Raw genomic sequence first — 22,534 nt, 5'->3', positions numbered from 1 at the left:
TCATCTAAATTAACCCTCATTTAACAAAACAGACAGGTCCCTTCACAGACCAACTAATCATACCTGTTTTGGATACTCAAAGAAAGGATGTCAGATCTTTTCACTGACTACACAGGATTAGGTGACCAGCTTAGACAGCAAAGCTATCTTCTGACTGCTGAAGTTCATTGAAATGAATCCCACCTTCAAGACAGGCTTTACAGATTGGCACAAGAGAAGATTTGTGAGAGTAGAAGGCTTTCATAAAAGCTCCAAGGATAGAGCAGATAAAGAAACAGAAGTTAAAAGCAATGTGCAGATATTTAACAGCAAAGGAAAGAGTCATTGAACAAACTTACCTGATGATACACTGGATTCCCTGTCACTTGSAAGTGTTTATGTCCAGGAAGCTGTGCTTTAGCTCAGCCACAGATGATGGGTTTGATGCCATGCCATGTTCTCTGACCGGAGAGGTGAAGGAGGTTAGGCTATGTGATCATCAGTAGCATTTTTGAAGCAGATCAGGCTGAACTGGGAACTCTGAATAATCCAGATTATTTACTTCAGTGACAGTCCAGAAGCAACTTCCTAAAAGAGATTAGGTTTGCATACCATACTTCTTTCTACCTTCCACATAATATCATGAACACTACTCTTCCATTCAGCTGCAAAACAAGCTGCTTGGCTCATCCATCCATCACTTAGCCTTGAGAATACTTGTGGGCAACCTCTAATCCCCATAGGACACATAGCCCACCTCTGTAGACTTTCTCATGGCTAAGGAATGGACAGTTTAAAGAAAGTGCAAAATTTGTCATGAGATGGTCAGTACAAGCAGAGAGTAGCCTCTCTTGTGACATTTTTCTAGCATTCTGGCTTCACCCAACAGTGAAAGAAGCTCTCAGATTAAGTATGTTGAGGAGGCACAGAGTAAATTTTGARTCCAAAAGAGAGAGAGACAGAGGATATGAAGCATAATTGCAAGTGGAGGTTGAGAGAAAGTAAATACCATTCGACTTGAAAAAAATAATTTCACACGCTAGCAAACAAAAATGAAATTTATAAGAAGTTTATTGGATTGGTAAAATGTAATAAAAAAGCATTTGTGATACTTCTTCTGCAAAGAAAAAAGGCATCTGGTGATTTTGCATATTTATTTTCCCTTACAAAACATTAGAAAAGCATAACTGATAAAATAAGGATAACAACGGAAAGAGCAGAGCAAAGAGGAAAATACATCTCAATATAATTGGATAATGCGTAATAAAAATACAGAAAACATGCTTTCTTTTTACTCTTACTGTAAAAAGTCATTTTACGTGTTGAATAAAAATATATGCCGGTTGCTTTGAAAATTGCAGTTTAGAGGAGGTAACTAACTGAGAACAAAATATATATATCTATATATATTTATAAATATAGAAAACGTGTATATGCTGCATCTGTCCTCAGAACAAACTGGAATAAATGGTTTTCAATTCATGCACAAAAATTACCAAAGAAAAAACTTCATATATTACCTAGTGGACCAATCCTGTAAGGTGCTGACTGCATTTCCTGAGCACCCTCAAAGCCCTGTGGAAGTAGTCAAGGAAGGAGACAAACGGCCTGATGAGTTCAGTGAGAAGGGAGGGTACTCAGCATCTCCTAGGAGGCAYACTCAGCAACTCACAGGATTCAGGAAAACTCCAATGACAGCAGGATCGGGCCCCTAACAGACTTGAGTAGTGCTTGTGCTCAACAAGGGGTAAAACTCTGATACCCCCAAGTTCTGACAGATAGGAGACCAGTCCTAAAAGCTCAAGTAATGTTACTTCATTAGGAGTTGAGGGCATGGAGTTTGCAGCAGAAAGCATCCCTCATACAGGGAATGTCTCCTTTATGCCCCTCTCTTGCCCAGCTAAATAGTGATTCACATTTAAAAGGAAGACACTTCCCACACCACTGAGAGCCTCTATCTGCTAGTGCAGAACAAGGGGAAGTGTGACCAGTCATGCTCCTCTCCCAACTGCGGTAATGAAATAACGCAAAACCTTCTTTATCTCAAAGGCTAAACCAACTATTACCATAAAGCTGAAATACMACCTCAGACCTGGCCTAATCTTCCACTATGAATTAACGCACACCTAGTACGCAAGATCACCAACAAACCCTAAAGCAGACACATCTACGGTTGGTAGGGACAGGCCAAACCATAGCAGCTTCAGAGGACAAACATGTTCTTGGGCCCACTCCCTTCTTGCAGTCTCCCCAGCCCTGGGGAGGTTTGCCACGGCTCCAGAAGAGGCATGTAGCAAAGAGGAATCCTCCTTTTGGGATGACCCATATGTGGTTATGACCCTTTTGTAAATAGAGTAAAGCCAGCATTAGAAATTAGGCTCCGAAACACTACAAACCTCTGCTGTTTGTTCTGAGGTCGAAGGCGTTGTACCAGAATTGCTGAATCAGTGCTCCTGGTCTCTCATCTGACTAACTGGAAGGTAAGCACCTGGCGATTGGTCTCTGTCTCTGTGACAGTCCAGAATACAAGCCATGTTGTAGGAAACTACAAGACTCTTAAAGAAGCTGAATTCCCACCAAGGCAGATCTTTTCTAGCAAGATCAAAAAAACTCCAGGCATAACTTTGCTCTGTCATACCTTTACCAATACTCGGTCCTCACTCTCCAAAGGGAGACCATAAGAGGACAGAGTGATGAAGTACTAGGTGTTAAACCATCCAAGCCCTCCCCTTGCTGCATTTCAAACAAACCTGGCAATTCCTCTCTAACTACAGCTGGGAAAACAGCTTCCTAAAGCATGATTTGGGGGACTTAAAGTGAGAGTACATCAGCTCAGCTAATATCCATATTCTGAGTAATATTAAACATCAGCCTTTGGTCCAGCTTTGAATCTTCTCTTCTAATTATACAAAAAATGAGTAATGGAGAGTTTAGAAGAGACAACATCAAACAAATAAAATCTCCAGACATGGATGACACTGGAGTTCTGTGGTAAGATACTGAGACCTTTCAGGAGATACACTGAAGTACTTACACTACTGAACGGTTGTCTACAATAGAATGAGGTGTGTTAAGCAAGATGACAAGCAACGCTGACGGGATAAGCCATTGCTTATGAAAAGGCACATAGTGAAGAAAGTAGAAAACACTTTTTGTAAAGGCAACTCAGTTATAGCGTACTCTTCATCTTGCTGACTGTGGTGCTTAGATGTTTCTCAGGTGCTTAGATACTTGGGCATTAGGCACATCAGAAATACTACTTTTTGGATGGATAGAGCAAACAACTAAATCAGGCTCAGAGGACAGGCAGAAAATGTCCACTTGCCAAACCGGAAGTGGTTTCTTACCCACAGAGAATGGTCAATAAAACACTGTCAGATGTAAAAAATTTGCCCTAGTTCTGTCTTTTCAATGGATATAATCTCAACATAGTTGAAACGCAAACTACAACCTCTGGCTGTGCATTTCAGTGCAAACTGCTCTTATTTCATACAACATGAATGAAACATTAGCACAAACGCAGCCTAATTTGAAGAGGAACTTCTCCTCCCTCCCCTCAAATCCTAATCATTGCACACAATCCCATAGCTAACGGCAGAGAAAAGAACACCTGTTTCTGGCAAAATATTTGTACTGCAGAGATGTTAAGTTAAGCAAAAACAAAAACATGTTCCTAGACTGGACACAGACTCACTACAGGGAGCATTTCTGCATATGTAGAGTATGCAGTGGACTTGGCTTGGTTAGCAGGCCTTCCTCACTCCCAGAGCTGCAGGGAATGCATACTACAGCAATATGGCAAGCTACATAGTTGGAGTGAATATTAAAACAGGATGTGCTGGGCGCTGGCAAAAGTTTAGGGAACACTACAGAGGGTGGCATTTTTCCTCATTCTTGACTGTACAGCCACCATCAAGAAAGAAAATAAAAATAATGTGAAACTGCACTGAATAGCTATCTCCCTTTAATTTTCAAATTTGAGCACTTTCCCAAATTAAGACATTCTTCCCACCTGGAATTCGTATTTGGAAAACTTCCCTATATCATAACTAGGGAACTTATTTTCTGATTGCATTTTTTGGTCTTAAAATCTAGTTAGTTGAGCTCTCCTATAGAGAGTCCCTAACTTTGTTTTAATTCGGTGTCCAAGTGCCAGAATGTCTCTGTATCATATAGGGACCAGAACAAGACTAGGACACAACTAGCAATGAGTAAAAATAATGACACCATTAAAGAGCACGGTTCTGACTATCAGAAATGCTGAAGAAGCAAAGCTTCTATGGAATAAAATTAGCATGAGTTGCAGAAACTTAGCTATTAAAAAAAAATCAGAGCAATTATGTCCTTTAGTTTTTGCCACATTTATTATTTTCACCTCTCTCTTCTCACAGATGAAAYGGGACTGGCCAGTTCTTTCTCTTATTCAAGTCAGCTTTGCTCTCTGGGCTGTCAGGTTGCTGGCAGAGAGCTGCAGGTTACAGGACTTCCCACACTTCAGGAGAACACTGAAGATGGGTTATTTTCCAAATATCCAACTATTCCTGTTCGCCATGCGCTCTTTCAGAAAAAAAACCCAAAACAAAAAACAAATATCCAAGTCTTTAAACAAGTGGAACAACCTTTTAAGGCTTCATAATAAGTTTTTTGAACCTGGAGTAGAAGGGATGGGAGTAGATATACATTTTCCTAGTTACGGGAAATAATGAGAAAACTAACATTTCTGGATATGATATGCTGGATAATAACAAACCAGTTGCTGAGCCTGTTCTGCCAGTCAGCCCTGTGTGAAAAACACTGTAAAAAAGACCTTTTGCACTGATGAACTTAAAATCAAAAAAGGGGCAACACAGTGGGAGGAAGGAGGAAGAAAGGTACATAGCATGSAAATGACTTGCCTGGAGCAACCACACAAGTAGGCAGAGAAATGGTGACTGTAAGCTGTCTCCTTATTCCCTTAACCYTGTTCCCAAAACTAGTTTTGCAATGAATTGGGGGAAGGGAGGGGAGCAGCAATTTGAAAATGGTGGTTGCTCCAGTTAAACTGTATCTTCCCAAAGAGAAACCAAGGATGGGGGCAAGGGGAGATGGCTATTATTAATGTCCTTCTGTATAGAGCAAACCAGACATCCTGCATAATGGCAACACAATGCATCAATAATAGCCCAAGAATAGCTTCCTACCATTTCTTTTCCCCTGACAGTTAGAAACATAAAGAGAAAAATCAAGCTGCTGAGATAAATAGCTGAGTCTCCACCCCCACCTCAAATTGCCTTGGCATATTTTAAAAGATAAATGGTTCTATGAGAAATTTAAATAGCTTTCTCTTTTCTTTTTTGGCAGCTGCAGGAACTGGGTCAGGTGTAGAAATTATTAATTTCGAAGCCTGAAAAACCTATGTTTGAAAGTAAGTTTTTTTTTTCTTTTAAGTATCAACTTTCTTGGAAGTACTGTTAGAAAAAAATTAAAAAATAATTGTGCTTTTTACAAAAGTCAGACCAAAAATGATTAAGTAATAGTGCATCCTGCAGCAAAGGGACAATTTGCATAATAGTTCCATGGACATTAAAAATATGCTAGCAGATTGTTATTTTCTTTTGCATAGAGTGTAGTATTTGCACAATGACTTCTGTTCCTCTTGATCAAACACAACACTGGGACTAGRGCTTAAAGAAAAAGACTGGGGGGTGGGGCACTGTTCTGCAGTTTTACCCAAACTTTAGTACTCATTTCAAAAGAGATTACAGCCAGAATGACCACCACCAAACATTTTCACAAGCAGTCCACTTACTCATAGATAGGTTTCGGGACTGACAGCCCAATGAGCTGAATTCCTGGAGGCTGCACTTCAAGGGGCTCAGTGCTGGTGAGCCTGGCATTGAATCACTTGTAAATCACTGCTTTCCCACTTCCACTCCAGTTACTCTTGATTTTCACTGATACTGAGTTATCTGCATGATGCCAAAAACTATCTCCCTCTTTATGCCTCTCTAACTACAACTGGGAAAATAGCTTCCTGGAAGGATCTCTTTGCAGCCATAAAGACCAGAAAAGTCAAATCCTGTAGAAACTGCTCTGAGCAAAGACAAGCTGATATATAAACTCCCTCACTGGACAGAACACTAGTTAAGACCTGTAAAAGGGTCAAATTTCCAGACCTACAAAGTTTCCAAGATCTTGAAAGATACACAACTGGCATGCAGCCCACTCCGTTCACTGCATGGCTGGTAAAATTCCCTGTTACACACATGCTGCATTCTGAGTCCCAGATCGGGCAGATACGTGAGAAAGTGGAGAACTTTCTCATTTAGACCCACTGTACCTCCACAGGGCTCTCGGTTTGTGCTGTTCTTCCTTCAGTGACCAATCAAAAATTTAGATGGTGGCAAAGGCACGGATGTAAATAGAATTGCAATACCTAGAAAGTAAGAACACAGATAGGATCAGAAGACAGACTGTAATTACAGGCCCTGCTACTTATTACATAGGCCAGTTGCGTTACATGAGCCTTCTGTGGAAACTTCCTGTGTAATTAATAAAGGAGAAACAGAATACTTTTGCAATCACTTTTCTAGATTTCACTGTGGGGGTCCAATCCTGCCATCCTGGATTAGCTCTAATCATAGTCAATCTTTCTTCACATCAACTGAAGGCATCTGTTCCGAATGACTTTCAAAAAAAAAAAAAAAAAAAAAAAAAAGAAAAAAAAGCCTCACTGCAAACCTACACCATGCAATCAAGAAGGAAATTGATCCTGAAAACCCCCACCCAGATCGTAATCTGACAGTGTTTTCATGGCATCTGGCAGAAAAGGAGGAGGAAAAAGAATGCTATGAAATATTTAAAATCCTACTTCTGTCACGAATACCTGAGAGGGAAAGGTGATTTGCAAAGCGCTTCATTATTTGTAAGCCAAAAATGAAAGCRCCGCCTTATGCAGAGTCACACAGATGCCCTTGGCCCAAGCAAGAGTGGTCCTGAGAATAAGCACTAGGCACTGATTCAACAAGGACTGCTGTGATAGCGTCAAGGCTGGTGAGCAGGACCAAAGAGCTGGCCCTGCACACTGAGGTACGCAGTGGGAAGTTAAGGGTAAGGCAAACGAGAGAGTTACTAACACGGCAAAAGAGCTGAGTGTTCACAGCCCACAACTGACCCTCCTTGTTCGAAGCTTCCATCAAATTTTCAACAGATATGAGAAACAGGACAACCCAAATATGGATTTCTCCTAAAAGCAATCCTCTTACTACTCACACTCTTAAAGAAGGACGTCCAAGGGATGGGAAAACTGCCCTGCAGGATTTGTGATGCACTGAATGGCACTTTACTTGGCTCCAGCATCTCGCCCTCTCCACCCTTAAATCCCCACCAGCAAGGAGCGCCTTTTAAGAAAGACTTTAGCTTGGTCTAGCCACTGGCTGGTCCCAACCTGCATCACTAAAGTAGGCTCAGCACAAGGCTTTATGTGCTCTGGTGTTACAAGAGGGGAGCAATAAAGCAGAGAAATGCTGAACTGCTCTTCGTCTTGGCTACATCCACTTGCCTCAAGTCCAGTTCCAGTGGAAACTGTAGAAGACTTCAGGGCAAGCACTGGGCATGCAAACAGGACCAAAATGGTTCTGATAAGCTGAAACAAAAGCCACTGTGGAACAAAACCAGCACAGCCGCAATCCCCACAGCGCTTGTATAAGATAGCAAGAATGCTCCCCTAGAACGTATGTTTCAAAAGCCATTTTATGCAGATTTTTCCTTCTGAATATTTAAAGCATGGTGAATATTAAACTTCAGAGATTCTTAATACGTTCCAAAGCCCCATGGACCTTTGAAATGCTAGCTCATCAATATGCAACATCTAATCTTGTCAAAAAAAAGAGGGGAAAAAAAAGCTATTCATCCTTTGCTCATAGAGGTTACAGAAAGAATCCTAAGGAAAAAAACTTCCAGCATCTTATGCAATAGATTACATTTACAGTGGTTGGGAAAGTTTCACTTTCTGCAAGAAAGAGGGAAAGTGACTGTACGTGCATTGCTGCTGGAAGCTTCTTCTGAAGTGTGAGGCTAAAACTGCGTAGCTGGATTACAGAAAGTAGTTTATTAAAAAACCAAGGCTTTTGGCTTTGCATCCTCTTCCAGTCAAATGTAGTCTCAGGATCCCCCCTCCAAAGGCCAGCAGACAGTGCGCCACCTAAAAACACGTTCTAGTCCAAAATGCTGTGGTTAAAATGGCTTTGCTTGTTTATTAAGTTTAGTGTTTYGTATCGCTTGCATCTGACCTTCAGCAGAAAGAAAAGCTCAGTTAAATTGTGCAAATATGTACCAAATGGGAGTAAGGGAAAGCGGCCAAAAATGCTGCATGAGCTTTTGCAGGGCTGCAGCCTTTTAGGAGCACCAGTGAGATGAACTGGATGAGAGGCCAAATTGATTTAGGCTTCAGGCAGGAGCTTAAAACACCATGACATCCAAATTCAGAAAGAAAATGTTCTGTTACTGCAACCCCAAATTTCCTGCACATGAAAACACTCTTTTCTTTCATCTTTAGGAGATGCTAGTTCTGTAATCCGACATTTAAAAATGAACAAGCAGAAGTCAGCTGACAAAAGATTCTCACTGCTGAATGGAAGTAGGTCACACTGAGTATTTTGCCTTCACGGTCTGGCTTAATTTTAGTGTTGTACGCAACAAAACTGCACTGGAGATAGGGAAAGACTCTAATTTTGTCTTTTCAATGACAGTCAGCATTAACATTCTGTATTAATGTGCAATGCCTCTCCAGTACCTGATATCTGGTTAAAAAAAAAAAAAAAAAAAGGAAAGAAGAAAGAAAAAAAAGCAGCAGCAAACCACAGACTAAAATAACTCCCCAAAAATCTCACTGGTCAGCCTGTGTTTAAAGACATCTAAGTATGAATATTTGGGCAGAGAGGAATTTTCCTGAAGAAACATAAAAGAAAATGAAAGCTCTACATACAAGACAAAATAAAATCTTCTGTCTCTCACAAATGCAAATTCTGGCTGCCCTTTTATGCAAATATATTAAATGAATAAAACTGGAGGAAAAAATAAAACAGGCAGTGCTAATAAATTCATTTTTGGAGAAAAAATATTTAAAAACAAACAAACTATCCTTCAAACAAATTTCTTCACGATAAATCCCTGCAATCATGTGGTTCTAAATTACACGGTTAAATATGACTGAAAAAGTAAGGCACAATTTCACAATCATTTTAAAAGCAATAATTATAATAATTTTCTTTGATATCCATGTGGCAGGCCACTGATACTATGGATGCAAAAAACTACTTGATTAAAGATCTGAAGAAGTTTTTCCAACTACTGCCTAAGACTTACAATACTCCTGTGAAGCAAGTTACATACCGTTTTCACTACAAAGATGAGTACTCACTGAGCAAAGGGGAAAAGAGGGTAAGAGARCTGCTTGCTGACAACGGGACAGAGGCAGAAACGTAAAGAGAACCCGAGTGTCAGATTCCCAGCGAGGGACTCCAGCCCTGGGGAAATGTAAAGTTAATGCCACCACTTGTGGCTTCTGTTTCCGTCTTCATTTTCCAAAAGATCTGGGTATAATGAGAGATTCTTTTTTTTTCAAAGGAAAAAAAAAAAGAATTGAGTGCTCTTGATGCTAGTGAGCAACTCATGGGGCACTTGCTGACACCTTTCAGAGGAAGCCAGAAGAGACCGGGAGTAGGTGGTTAGCAGTAAAGCCCAGTGGCACACAGGCAGCGCTGCCGTATCCGCTACATAGCTGCAGCCCCATAATCATCTTCCGTGTGCGTGTGAGTGCGTACGCCAAAGCGGGCTTGCGTATGCCAAGTTCGAGCTTAGTGTTTTCAAATCACAGTAGAGAACTGGCAGGCTACAGATGAGAACTGTTTTCCCAAAGGCCACCAGGACTCCTACTTAGGTTACKTCTTTCCCTCGGATTTTTACACGAATGCTGTAATTTCACAAATGGTTAAATCTACTCTCTCTCGCAACGCTCAGTAGCTCCAAACACCAGACAGGCGATCAGTTGTTGCAAATAAAAGCTTGAAATGCTGAGGAAGACAGGTAATATTTCTAGAAATGTTCGAGGAGGAATGCCATTCTCTAACCCAGAAGGATATGTGGAGACTGACGTTCAATCAGTAYCTCTTGAAATTCATGACAGTGGCCATAATATGCTTCTATTCACTAATTTCAGAGTAAACATCAAAAAATTGCATTTGTTACAGAAAAAGACATGGGCACTTCTTGTAACTAGGCACTCCATGGCTTTAAGATGGAAAAGAAAAATCAATCCAATAAAAGTAACACTGTTATTTTAGGACAAGTCACATTATTTGGATTGTTCTAACAAAGGCAATAGTGACTTCAAAGTTAGCAAAACTAGTCAAAAATAAGGAAAACATCTCATGAAAAGTTTCAAAGGTCCAATTTTACCAGTTCCTATGCAGAATCATTTTCCAAGAACAAAGGTATTTTTTTAATAGGATTTTTATCCAAAAAAATTTTCCAAATTGCGATAGAAAGCAAACCCAAGAACTACAAAAAATTGAGAAAGACACAGGTTTTGAGAAATGAAAATACTTGTTAACAACTCTGAAATCTATTTAGATAAAAATTCTCAATGTGGTTTTAATTAGAATAGCAACAAAAACTGTTCTGGATATCACTGCAAAAACAAGACAACTTCTCATTAAAAAAATGGCCCTTCTGACATCACATAATTTACTATAAAAACTGTAACCAGCTCTAACTGGAAATGGTGTTCTCACAGTTCTCTCTTTGTAATTTGTACTTAATTTGTACTTACTAACCTCTAGATAGTACTAAGTAGTTCCTGCTATCCTTTGGCAACAAACCCTCAGTAACCATCACTAGTGTTTTCTATTGAGAATTTTACCACAGTAAAATTCTTCAGTACATTTTTCTCTGCTAGCCCTCACTTACAGTATTCAAATCTATATAAAGTGTAATCAGCACAGCTTAGAGAACAAATATCAAATCAACATTCTGAATCAACTGCAGGAACCAGCTATCAATAAAAAGCAATTAAAAACACAAATCCTTTTTGAGCTGTTCAGCTAAGGCACCAGGTATCTAATACTGCTATCTCTGACACTGAAGGAGGACAAAGACACAGGATTTCCCTTACAGACCTTCTCTGGGGTTCAGTTATCCCTCATCTGCTGGAGTTTCTCAAAATCAAAAGGAATATTAATGTAAAATCAGCGTTTATCAAGCCCAGGCTAGGCTCCACTGACTATACCAGGTAGAAGCTGCTACAGGGTCAGCGAGATGATTTGTTGCATATTCTCTTCAACACCCATCATTTCTCTAAAGGACACCTCATCCTCATTCTCCTCAAGTACATTTTGGTGATAAGCAGAAAGTCAACGTAAGGCCTGTGTCTCATTCAAGTCATTCTTCTGCCACCAGGCCAAATGCTATACGTAGAGTTTACTACGATAAACGCTTTGCTACTCCCACAGCTCTATGACCAAGTCATTGCCCAAGTGTTTCGGAGCTGTAATAAAACTCTAAGAATTAAAATATTAAAAAATAAAAACATAATTAAAGGTGCATTATCTGACTGACTAAAGCAATGGTGTTGCTTCCTGTTTTTAAAAGCAACATTCAAGCAACGATTAAATGAAAATAAACCATCACATTCACAAAATACTAGTGTTAGACTTGGGGATATGCTTAAGGATTGGGCCATAACCAAGGCAACCCAATCTTCTGTAGAAAGTTTAAGTAGACGTTTAAAGCCATGGTTCAAAGATACAGTAAATCTGGCTGTAGGGCAATTTGTGATGTAGGGGAAGTGCCACAACCACTTGACATAAAGCCCCGATCTTGTATTAACTCACCCTCCTGTAGTACAAACATTATGTTGGATCAGCTACTGCTTGTCCTCCTGCAGCCAGCCTAAAGGCAACGTGGGAGCTGTATCAGGAGTTCTGGGTAATTTGACAGAAACGCGACTGTGCGCACATCCTGCCCAGATCAAATCTGTATGACTCTGTAATACAGAATCAGTCTGGTATTAATGATTGTAGAACCATGGCTTAAGTCACGCCATGTAACAACTTCAAGCCCATGCCTGAACAAACCCCACGGGCTTAAATATTTTGCTAAATTAGAACCTGATCCTGGATCCTCTTGGGTCCTATCTGGCCACACAAAACATGGATCAAGCTCTACTTGCCAACAAGTATTAGAAAAAGCCAAAGCAGCCCAAGCAAAAATTCTGCAGACTCGAACAGAAATGTCTGTGTGATCTTCCAATTCTTTCTGAAAGGAACATTTTGGACATTACCATAGCCACAGACGATGTGAATTTTTTTCATGGCTAAGAAGTATATCTTAAAAAAAGCAATGTCTCTTTGGCAAAGACTCCTTCTTTGGAACAGATAAATGAGGATATATAATAAATGTATGATAAAGATTGTGATGAAGCAGTATCCCAGTGGTTCTTAACTGCAGTGCAATGGAGACAGGTCCACCAACATTTCCTAATCAAACGCTGATGCTTTGAGGGGAGATTTCCACACACAGGTGGTTGATGAGTCTCTATGCTACATGTACATATGTGCAATTTCTTCGGATACATTTATAGTAATTTTTGAAGCCAGATCACATGAATTACAGAAAATGAAGAGTATTTTGGATAATCGCTCCTTCCAACATGTAGTTGGGTTTAGTATTTCAGGGGTGAAAGCAAAAGCATGACAGTACCTTTTTCCCAGATATGCCAGGTATAGAAATTAGCCACAATGCATCAAATAATAGCACCACTCAAGCTTTGTCAAACTGCTTCCAACTACGGTGTACTTAATGCTTGAAAAGTTTGGCTCTCACCTCCCTGCACACCAGCCCAACTCACCACAGCATGCTAATAACGSGGAGATTCAGATCTAGATGTCCTGGCTGTCCCTTAACTTTCAAATGGACAGGAATCCCAAACCTACATACCAGTGTACTTTTTTGGAAAGAGAAGATAGGGTTCTGAAATCAGTAGCTTGGGCCAATCTGTGATTAATTTAACTCACGTAAAGTTCTCAGGAAGTTGGAGAAAAGCCCTCTCATGCAGATGGCAGAAGACAAGAGATAAGCTGCAGAACTTGCTCTGAGTACAGCCTATAGCAAGGCCACAGAAGCCCCAAAGGCTTCAGCTCTCCTGAGTCTCTTATCTAGACCATGTTCTGCATGCAGCTACAACAGCTTGCTCCCACCAGTTTGCACATCATCATTCAGGAGAGTCTCATCAGCCATCTGATTTAAAACTAACAAGAATAAGGAAGTTCAGAGTTGTGTTTGCTGCCTGATGACTGGCTTGCTCTGTGTCTGCACACATCACATCCCTCCCCATCTTTCCAGAGACATAAAATCCTCCATGGTGAAGGTAGTAATCCCAGCTCTGAACTTCCATATTTTTGTAGAAGTAATTCAAACTGGTTTTGTTCAACAGTTGTGCGGGTTTTCATCTGGTGGTGGCAGGCCCTGCACATAATGAAGTGAGCTGGAAAGTACCTTATGTACCACACTTAGGGAGCCCAGATGGAGTATCTGGCAGGAGTCATGGTACCAAAAAAAAAAAAAAAAAGTTTATGTTTGAGGTTGTAAAATTCTTGAAAGTCAGGGTATAAATTTATTATAAAAAGTTAACTGTTAACTACTTCAGCACAGCCACTATAGGGGAGAATGATCTCTTTTGCTTACTGATGCCACCCTTCTATGAAGGAGGATTCCTTTTGGGAATCTCCCCGGACTTTAGTGGAGCTGGCCAACATACAAACCATGTAAGGAACAGAGGCTTCAGATCTCTGTTTCTGTATCTGAATTCATTGTTGACAGTTAAAGCTATTAAGTTTCACAGCACTCTTCCATAAAGGTTAATGCCTTAACTGAAACAAAATGTACTATTTGCAGGAGCTGCAGTCAGTATCTCAATTCTTCCTCTTCATTTCCTATCAGTCCTCATCTAACTTTTTTCAGCATTAGTGGGTATATTGGGCTTCTGTTCCAGAGACTAAAGACGATGACACCACATTCTCATTATTTTTCAGTGGGTGCATGAAAGAGAAATTGTTAGAACTTAATCTTAAAAAGTGCCAGTTCGTCACTAATATGGTCAATCAGCCTGCAACTGTTTCAGTTCTACTTCTTAATTTAAGTGCATAGAAAGGTATTTTCTTTGATTACATCTGCAAATAAGATATTAATGTCAATTCAGTGATATGAAAATTACTCTCTCACTATGTAATTTGCACCTTAGTTATTATGGGTTTCATGAACGAGAATATTACACTGCACAGAATAAGCTATAGATTTATAATTTATTTTTTAATTAACAAAACTAAAAAAGCCCTGACCAACAACAAGAAAAAAAAAAGGCGTCTGTGGCCAGCTTTTTATTTGCCTTGGCATAAGTATTAATTCTGGACAGAGGATAAAAATGCTGCTCCTGGCCCAGCACTCTTCTGCAATGATATTTCACCAGAGAGAAGTAATAAGTAACTGAGATGAAAATGAAAGAGAAAAAAACTGCTTGCTTTTTTGGATGGCATCGAGATGAGTTTAACACTTCCTTTTGCTTTCTTAATGCACAGACTGAACTATACTTTTTTTTTTTTTTTTTTTTTTTTTTTTTTTTTTTACCATAACTCCAAATCATGTACAACCAGTGAATAATGTTCTTGTCTATACAAGGCTTGATTCAAGTCCTGTGCAGTAGATGGGAATCCACTCCTTGCAGTCAGCAGGAGCGGAACAGGACTCCATTGCTTATCCATCTATCTGCCAGAGAACCAGCACTACCATTGGACCTGTTATAACAGGACATGTGAAAGAGTGGTATAGGATTTCTTTGAGCATCCCTTTGCACTGCAGTTCTATGTAGTAAAGTTCATTGAAACCACTGGGATTTTGAAAAGTATTTGCAGCCTCAGATCCTTAAAAAACCTTCTCAACAGGCATAACTGGCTTAATACCTCTTGTAAATCAAAAGCACATTTTGAGTGTGTATGTGTGTGTGTGTAGTGTGTGCCTGTGTATAGTGTGTCCAAGCTCATATCCCTCTGTGATTGCTTATACACATCTGTGATTTGGAAGCATCACTACCAAATAAATTTATGCAGTAGCAAAATATAATTTCATAAGAAAAGGAAAAAAAAAATCTATTGAACTGGAAGGGAATGGAGACAAGAAAGAGCCTAAGAAAAAGATGTGGATAACAAATCTGTGTCCTAAAGATACAAGGTCACACCCACATTCTTACATGAGGTACATTTGAAGTTGCATGGTTTTTGTTGTGATGAGAGAGATGCTGATTCTACTCTCATACTGGTTTTACATTTTCTACTACAATGGAGTTACTTCTCCTGGTGATCCAGTTCCCATTAAAGTCAATGGGAAGGTTCCCAAGATTTCAGAGAGAGCTAGATCAGGTTCTCATGAGGACCTGGAAGAAGAAGCTAGCTCAGGTACCTTCATGTGCTTCTTAGGAGACAGGAATCAAAAACACAGAAATATTGTTAGGACCATGTTCATACCTCCTTCCATAGGCACATAATTTTGGTGCGTGACCCCTCCCCTCCATTAACTGTAGAGATAGCAGGTGGTCTGACTCACTCACCACCCACCTACAGTCACATCTAAACGAGGTGCCTATGGCAGGAGTCTGAACATGGCCTTTACAACTGCCCTCTTGCTCCAAGGCCTTCCAGTTTTATTTATTTATTTTTTTTAAGAAAAAACCCAAAGACTTAGGCCCTAGGCTGGAAAGAAACCATGCAAAGCTTGTGCAATTCTCCCAACAGACAGACTGGGGAGGGTCACAGCTGATACTCAGAGATCAGTGCTGGCCTTAGCAGTAAGAGCCTGGATCCGAGCTGAGTTGCAGGTCTTGCAAAGGATGTGTCCATCCAAAGGGTAACAGCCTTGATTGTCCCCTTCAGACAGGAGGCCGCCACAGTCCTAGGCAATAGGCAAACAGATCAAAGTTAAAAAAGAAAAAAGAGCAAGATTAACCAAAGAATCCATCAGTCAAAAAAAAATTCTCTCCTCACTCTCCACCTTGTAACAGAATCTAGCCTGAGTCAGCGTAAAGTATGAAGCTGAGGTATGTGATCTCTCTCATGATTAAGCCATTCCCTGGTGAGAGACAATGCTGCAGAGAAGATGGGTTCCCAAGCTCTCTGCTAAATTTAATCCCATTGAAAATAAAAGGAGATTATTCCCTTCACATTTCTGAGGAAGGAAAGGTCTTTAGCACTGGAGAAAACATCAAACTTAAGCACATATTTATTAATGTGAAAAAGGATAAAAAAGAAGCATTCCCGAGACGGAAGTTTGGTACTAATATCCGACTACAGGTAATCTCCTTTGGAAGAGTCAATGTACAAAGCTCTAGCAGCCCTGCCAGGGGTAAGAGCCTAGAAAGCTCCCTGCCTATCTCCCATTACCAGAACTGTCACCTGTACTCATACTGTAGCTGGCCCAAAAGGTTGTGACCAAAAGGGGGATTTCACTGGGGCAGCTGTAGAAGACACCCCAGTAGAAGGCCCAAACCCTGCCCCAGAGACCTCAGAATCTTAACGGCTAAATATAGCTGCTAGAAAAGTCAGGAATTCACCACCATAGTGCAGTCAGGTAATCATCTAGCCAAGGATTTCTGCCAGGTCTGTGGCGAGGGGATTGCAGCTTTCTTGGAGGAGACCCCCCTTCATCATAAATCTGTGTTTGTAAATACACCTGGCAAGAAAGAGGTGGAAAATGAAGAAAAAATATCGTTCCCTTTGAGATAGAGAGTTGAGGCACACGGAGACAAAGGCCAAGATACAAAAGGATTTTCAGATATTGTGCCACATAGGACTACTGTACCTTACTGATTTGAGAGTTTAGCTCTCATTTTTTTTAGTCTTACTGACTTGCAGCTACCGTGGGAACCTTCTTTTACACAGAGATCACAGTGCAGTGACTTCTGAACCAGCAAATCTGCATGAATGCTCCAGGTCAACCCCACAGCAGTTTAACTGCATGTGAGATGATGCTCCAAGCTAATAATGTACAATCCTGGGACCTGCGTTGGCCATGTGAGTGTCTGTGTCCTGCGCTCTCCACTGCATCTACCTCTGCTACTCAGGAGTGTGAAGCAAGCTTAGGTATCTCAGCAGCCGGAATGGGGACTTGCCGCATTACAAGTTAGGCTCTGGAAAATCGAGTGTAGGGATAGCTTTAAAACCAGGCCTAAGTAATGGGCTGATATGTACCTTGGAAGCCAATGTCAGTACTGAGAATTGAACCAGATGTCTCAAGTCTCAGCCTAGACCTTTACGCATTAGTTCATCCTTTCCAGTTAAAGTTATTAAAACCTGCAACTGTGATAAGAAATATGTTGGGTCTCATTTTCTTTCCCTGCCATCTGGCTGATATATTATCCAAGAAGTAACATTTGCATTGAAAAATTCTTGAAGGTTCCCTAACACAGCTGTTACCACATGTTAATTGCTTTAAGGTGATTTTTCTTCTCTGTCTTCAGATTTTTACCGTCAAAATCACATGAAGTGCGTAATGAAACTGAACAGGAAAGTAGCACAAAAAGCAATGCACAAAACAAGAATGATCATGTTTATGTGTCCATTAAAATTCTTCAACTCAGAGCCATATGCTGAGTTTCCTGTACAATCTTGCTCAAATTCTAACATGCATTAGCGTTCATTTTAAGAACATAAATATGAGCAGCATCTGTGTCCAAGCTATAATTTATGATGTTCTCAAATATTAAGCTCTAATTAACTGAGTCACATTCTCTTGCTCTCCTAATGAACCTGTTATAAACAAGGGACCTGATTTTCTTCTCATTTGCACTGATCTAAATGAAGAAAAATTCCTTGCATGCTGAAGTCAATGAAATAATTTGATTTTAGAGCCATTGTTAAAATATGGTATGCCTGTCCTGTATGTAACACGAGGCTGTAATGAAATTAAGACAACCTTTGCTTTCTTGCCTTCACACAATTAGAATACTAACCTCACACCGGTAGCACTGGACATGGAAGTCACGATCCAAGGCGACAATGCGTACGGTCTCCTCTTGTCCTGGGGCCGGCATAATAGGCTCCTTACACACTGAACATCTTGGTGCAAATTTCCTTAAGAAAGAAGAGATGGTCCTAGTTATCCTCAAACTCAGAGCCAAAGTCTTTGCCAACTGCACGAGCAAGCCAGAAATATGGGCATATATACAAATACACACACACGTTTGTATATACTACAGTTTGCATCTGCACATAACTGCCTCCTCAGAGCCAGGCACTTTAGTCTTACAACTCAATTTCAGTCTTGCAGAATATTAGGAGAAGCAGCAAAGCATATTCTACTTGGCCCAAGTAACAATAAACTGTCTACTGAGTGACCCATGATTGTGACATCTATGCACTCCTGCAACTCTTAGGCTCAATCCTAGTGTAAGTTTAGGAAAGTCCATGGAACACCTAATGACCAGGAGAGATCACCAGGATTGGCTCCAAGAGCATCTCTTGAAAAAACATGGAAATATGAAAAATTGGACATGGAACAAAAAGGTAAAGAGTCTTAATGGAACAGCAAAGAGATGGGCCTCACACTAATTTCTTGGGATTTATCCTATCCATTTTATATCTCCCAACATTGTTCCCATTAAGCACACAGGGATATACTTCTAGCTGGACTCAGTCTCAGAAGACGCATCAGGGAAAATCTGACCAGCTGCATCTTCTACCTAAAGTCAACTCTGTTACCCGTTAGTGTGTTACCCAGGCTTGGAAGGGAACGGGTCTGGGTGCAAAGACACCAACACTTGCTCTCCTACAGTTGGCCTGGGTCAGGACTGTATCATCATAATGGCTAGCCATATGAAGGGACTGGCTCAAATACGGTTTAGCTCAGACATCAATAAAAGCACAAATCCTTCTTTTCCCTCCTATATTCTCCACTGTATGCCCTTCTGGCTAATTTGTATGTGTTCTGTATTAACTCTGGTTTTGCTCCTCCTGATTGCCCATGAGAAGTTACAATCTCTACTCTTAGGCAATTGGGGTACACAGGAACAGTTAGCCTGTAGTGAACCATTATTCAATGTTTTGGTTTGAAAGCTACGGGTAGCAATTCCCTGGTTGCAAATTCTGCTTGCAAGAAAGAAACTTACACCTACAGAATCTGTTCCCATTTAATGAGAGCCAGGGTCATGGGCTACTGAGTGATAGAGGGCAATGCTTATGGCAAACAACAGAACATGAGAAGATCAAAAGCCCTTCTCTTCTGAAATGCCTAGGAAAGATTGACTCTGCCACCCAGCCTGTTATATGAACCACCCCAGAATTAACTAGCTTAAAAAAAAATCTATCTGTAGTAAGAATAAAGAAAAATATTAATTTCACTGGCAGCAGATGAAAGATGTCTGTGTAGCTGCGATCTAATGAAAAAATGAATTAAACAGTGGCTACAGTGAGTGCTCTGAAAAATAACTTAAATGGATCATGATATGACCAGAGCTGTAATCGCAGTTAATTATATGCTGCTTCACGCAAGCGCTTCCTTGTGCCATTTAGCTCAAACGTGGTGCTTAAAAATACTTTAACATTTCTCTGTCCAGGCCCCTGTGGGCAATTCATTACGGACCAAACATCAACCACAGTAAACGGAAGAGGATTCTTGCTGATATCAGGGGACTTGGATGTGCTACTAGGGGCACCAAGCTCAAGAGGTAGCTAAGTGACAGTGTGAGCATCAGGCACGTTTTTTTTTTTTTAATCAGGACCTACAAGGCAGTAGAGTACTCCACCTGCAGATCAGGGGGTACCTCCTCCCCAGCCAGTTAAACTTGGGCTGGCCCAAGTGCTGTTGACAGCATGGTAGCCTAGCTAAAGGCATTCTGAATGTCTGATGAGGTCTCCGGCTATTCCCACGATCATTCCCTTAGTCTTATACCCGTGGATYTGGTGTCCTTTCCACGGACTGACAGTCACCCACTTCCCACTAAGAGCCCCAAGGTATAGATACAGACATAGCTAAAAGACTTCAAGGTGGGATATCAGCTTGTGCTCTAATCTTTCTCCTGAAGGAATTTGAGCCCCTGGCTCTCAGTGCTTGGGGAAGGAGGAGTCTCCAAAGCATATGGGGGTGTAAGGAAAACCCTTCGGGATCCTGGCCGGAGTTTTAACCTTCTTTTCAACCTCTGCTCATGACTGAATTTTACCTTGCACATGATCTCCAGCACAGAAAGCCTGACAACACACAGCCGCTTTAACATCTGCCAATGAGCCTGGCCCATCTGAGCCACAGAGAATGTTCTCCTGTTGGAGTTCAACATGCTGGTTGATTGCGGCTGCTTTCCTCTCTGTCAAGTCAGCCTGCTTCTTTGAGCTTTCAGGCCCACACACTGATGTCACGAGGCTCTAATTAAGTCTACCCCCTTAGAAATTAAGAGATAAATGGTTGAGATGTAAACTCACATTTGTCAGTATTGATTTTTTATTTTAATTGAGGGGTGTAATGCATCTGTCTTTTTCATACAGGGGAAACATTTGTGCTCTGATTATATCTACCTGTCTTCCTTCGATTAGCTGTGATGATGGGGGTGGTAGCTGTGGCAGCGACAGAAACTACTCGCAAGTGTACCTTTCAACTTACCTTAAATAGAAGTTTCACTATAAATTATTACCAGGGCTGTATTTTTAGCACCTTTAAAAAGCTAATTAAGCAACTAGAAACAAGAGTAGCTGTGAGCATCCTGTGGCCAGCTAGATCCCTCTAGCYTGTAAGCAAACACCTGCAGAGGGCAACTGAACAGGACCTCTCTTAATTGCTCCATGAAAGAAGGGGGGAAGACACTGATGTGGAAGCACAGGTACAACCAGCAAAGGAAAATGCGCGCAGGCTGCAATGCAGGGCAAGGCAGGAAGGAATGTAGAACAGAGGAACACAGAGCTTTATCTAYGAATACAGACCTAAGAAAAACAGATCAAGGAGCACCAGCCACTAACCAATTAATCTTGAATGCCACCRTGTGCATACTTGAAGCAAGGCTCCATGTACTTAAGAGTCCTGGAAGTAAGTGGCAGAGTATTCAGATTTCTCTGGACATAGGATAAAAAAGGAGGATTTTTAGGAACAAAAGACAAAGACAATAAGCAAAGCCATGGAGAGCAGCTTGGGCCATACTTGTGGAAATCCTCGATGCAGTGGATGTTCCCACCGGCATCCACAGTGAAGGGGATCCCATCCAGGCTGCGATGGCACATCACACAGGTAAAGCAGTGGGGATGGTAGGCCTTCCCAGTAGCTCGGAGTATCCTTTCCATGATGGGCTTCGCACAGACACTGCATTGCTCCAGTGTGTTCTGCACAGAAAACATACACACCAGATGTGAGCACCATCAGCAGGATGTCAGCATGATATTTATAAAGCTCGGCTGTGTTGGAGGCTGCTGGTCTACAGAGAAGCTTTAGGTACTTTCTTTTCATCTCTTCTAGGTAAGTGCAGTAGAGTCACCAAAGACTATGATAACAGCACAGGGTCCAAGTCAACTCTGTAGCAGGAACACAAAGCCATGTAATTGCTGAGAGAATACCAGAGCCTTCTCTCAGCAACTCTGATAAACAGAGTTGGCTCATCAGGCAAGTGTATTTGCGATATGGCAGCTTCTGTAGCCAGCAGCACATGAGAAAGTAAAGTAGGCTGCACTCCTGTATGTTTGCCCTACCTGAGCAATCTTTGCAGCTGAGTTGATTAGAGACAACCTCCAGGATGTGTGCAGTRCAAAGCTCAAGCTCACACTCCTGGGGCTATACAGAGACCCCTTAACTGCTATGTCAATACAGCTCTCATAAAGGATCTTTATCTGCCTTGTAAGTAAATCTTGATCTTTCTCTCCCACCAGAGAGACTTCTGTTGAGCCCGGAGAGAAAACAAAGCTGTGTCTGCAATGAAAGCCTTGTGTGGACAGGAGTTCGGAATGACCTGAAGTGCTCATTTATCTCTGGCCTCAGACGTTTGAGATAATGACTGTTAAATGCCAGTTCTAAGGCCACGCTCTCAGTTTATGGGTTTTACATACCAGCTGGTTCCTGAAGCACAGAAGCCCAAACCCCACCTTTCAAGTGGGCTCCATTGAATGACTCATCTCATTCCAACCTCAATTGCCCCTGCAGTTCATGAAAACACCAACATAAGTTTGCTTCAAATGGTTCAAATGCTTGTCTGCAAGACATATCAGCCTTTCAGTTGTCCAAAGTGCCCTTTCAAATCAAACACCTGGAAGACACACTGTGAATTTAAGGTGCATTCAATGTAGACAGATGCAAACGATAAATCTGTGGCAAGATCAGTTGGCTCATTTCACTGGCATTTGGAAGAGAGAACTTCTCTCACTATCCTTGCTCAATAATGCCTGGAGTTATCAAAGAATGTTATCAACCAATGTTTGAACCTTGGATGAAACAGAAAGTTTACAATTGTTGGGATATACAGAAAAGGGGGGGGAGAATATGAAAACAAAAGATCGAATGGGAC

The 22,534-nt window shown here is 41.0% G+C and overlaps 1 protein-coding gene across 10 annotated transcripts in view; it reads right to left on the bottom strand.

Moving 5' to 3' along the window:
* Positions 1-1,032: 1,032 nt before the first annotated feature.
* Positions 1,033-22,534, bottom strand: part of LPP (LIM domain containing preferred translocation partner in lipoma) — a 364,090-nt gene continuing 342,588 nt past the window's right edge. For all 10 annotated transcript variants that reach the window (XM_085325128.1, XM_085325129.1, XM_085325133.1 and 7 more), the window contains 3 exons: positions 21,184-21,362; positions 18,014-18,134; positions 1,033-15,957 (listed from right to left, as the gene is read on the bottom strand). In XM_085325128.1, coding sequence (XP_085181254.1) covers positions 15,829-15,957; positions 18,014-18,134; positions 21,184-21,362 — 429 coding nt within the window. In that variant the 3' untranslated portion in view covers positions 1,033-15,828. The remainder of the gene's footprint in view (positions 15,958-18,013; positions 18,135-21,183; positions 21,363-22,534) is intronic.

This window comes from Rhea americana, unplaced genomic scaffold, assembly GCF_003343005.1.
Source record: "Rhea americana isolate MKP2758 unplaced genomic scaffold, rheAme1 scaffold_96, whole genome shotgun sequence".
NCBI lineage: Eukaryota > Metazoa > Chordata > Aves > Rheiformes > Rheidae > Rhea > Rhea americana.
The sequence above is the reverse complement of the archived record's forward strand: the minus strand, read 5'-3'. Positions and strand labels throughout refer to the sequence as shown.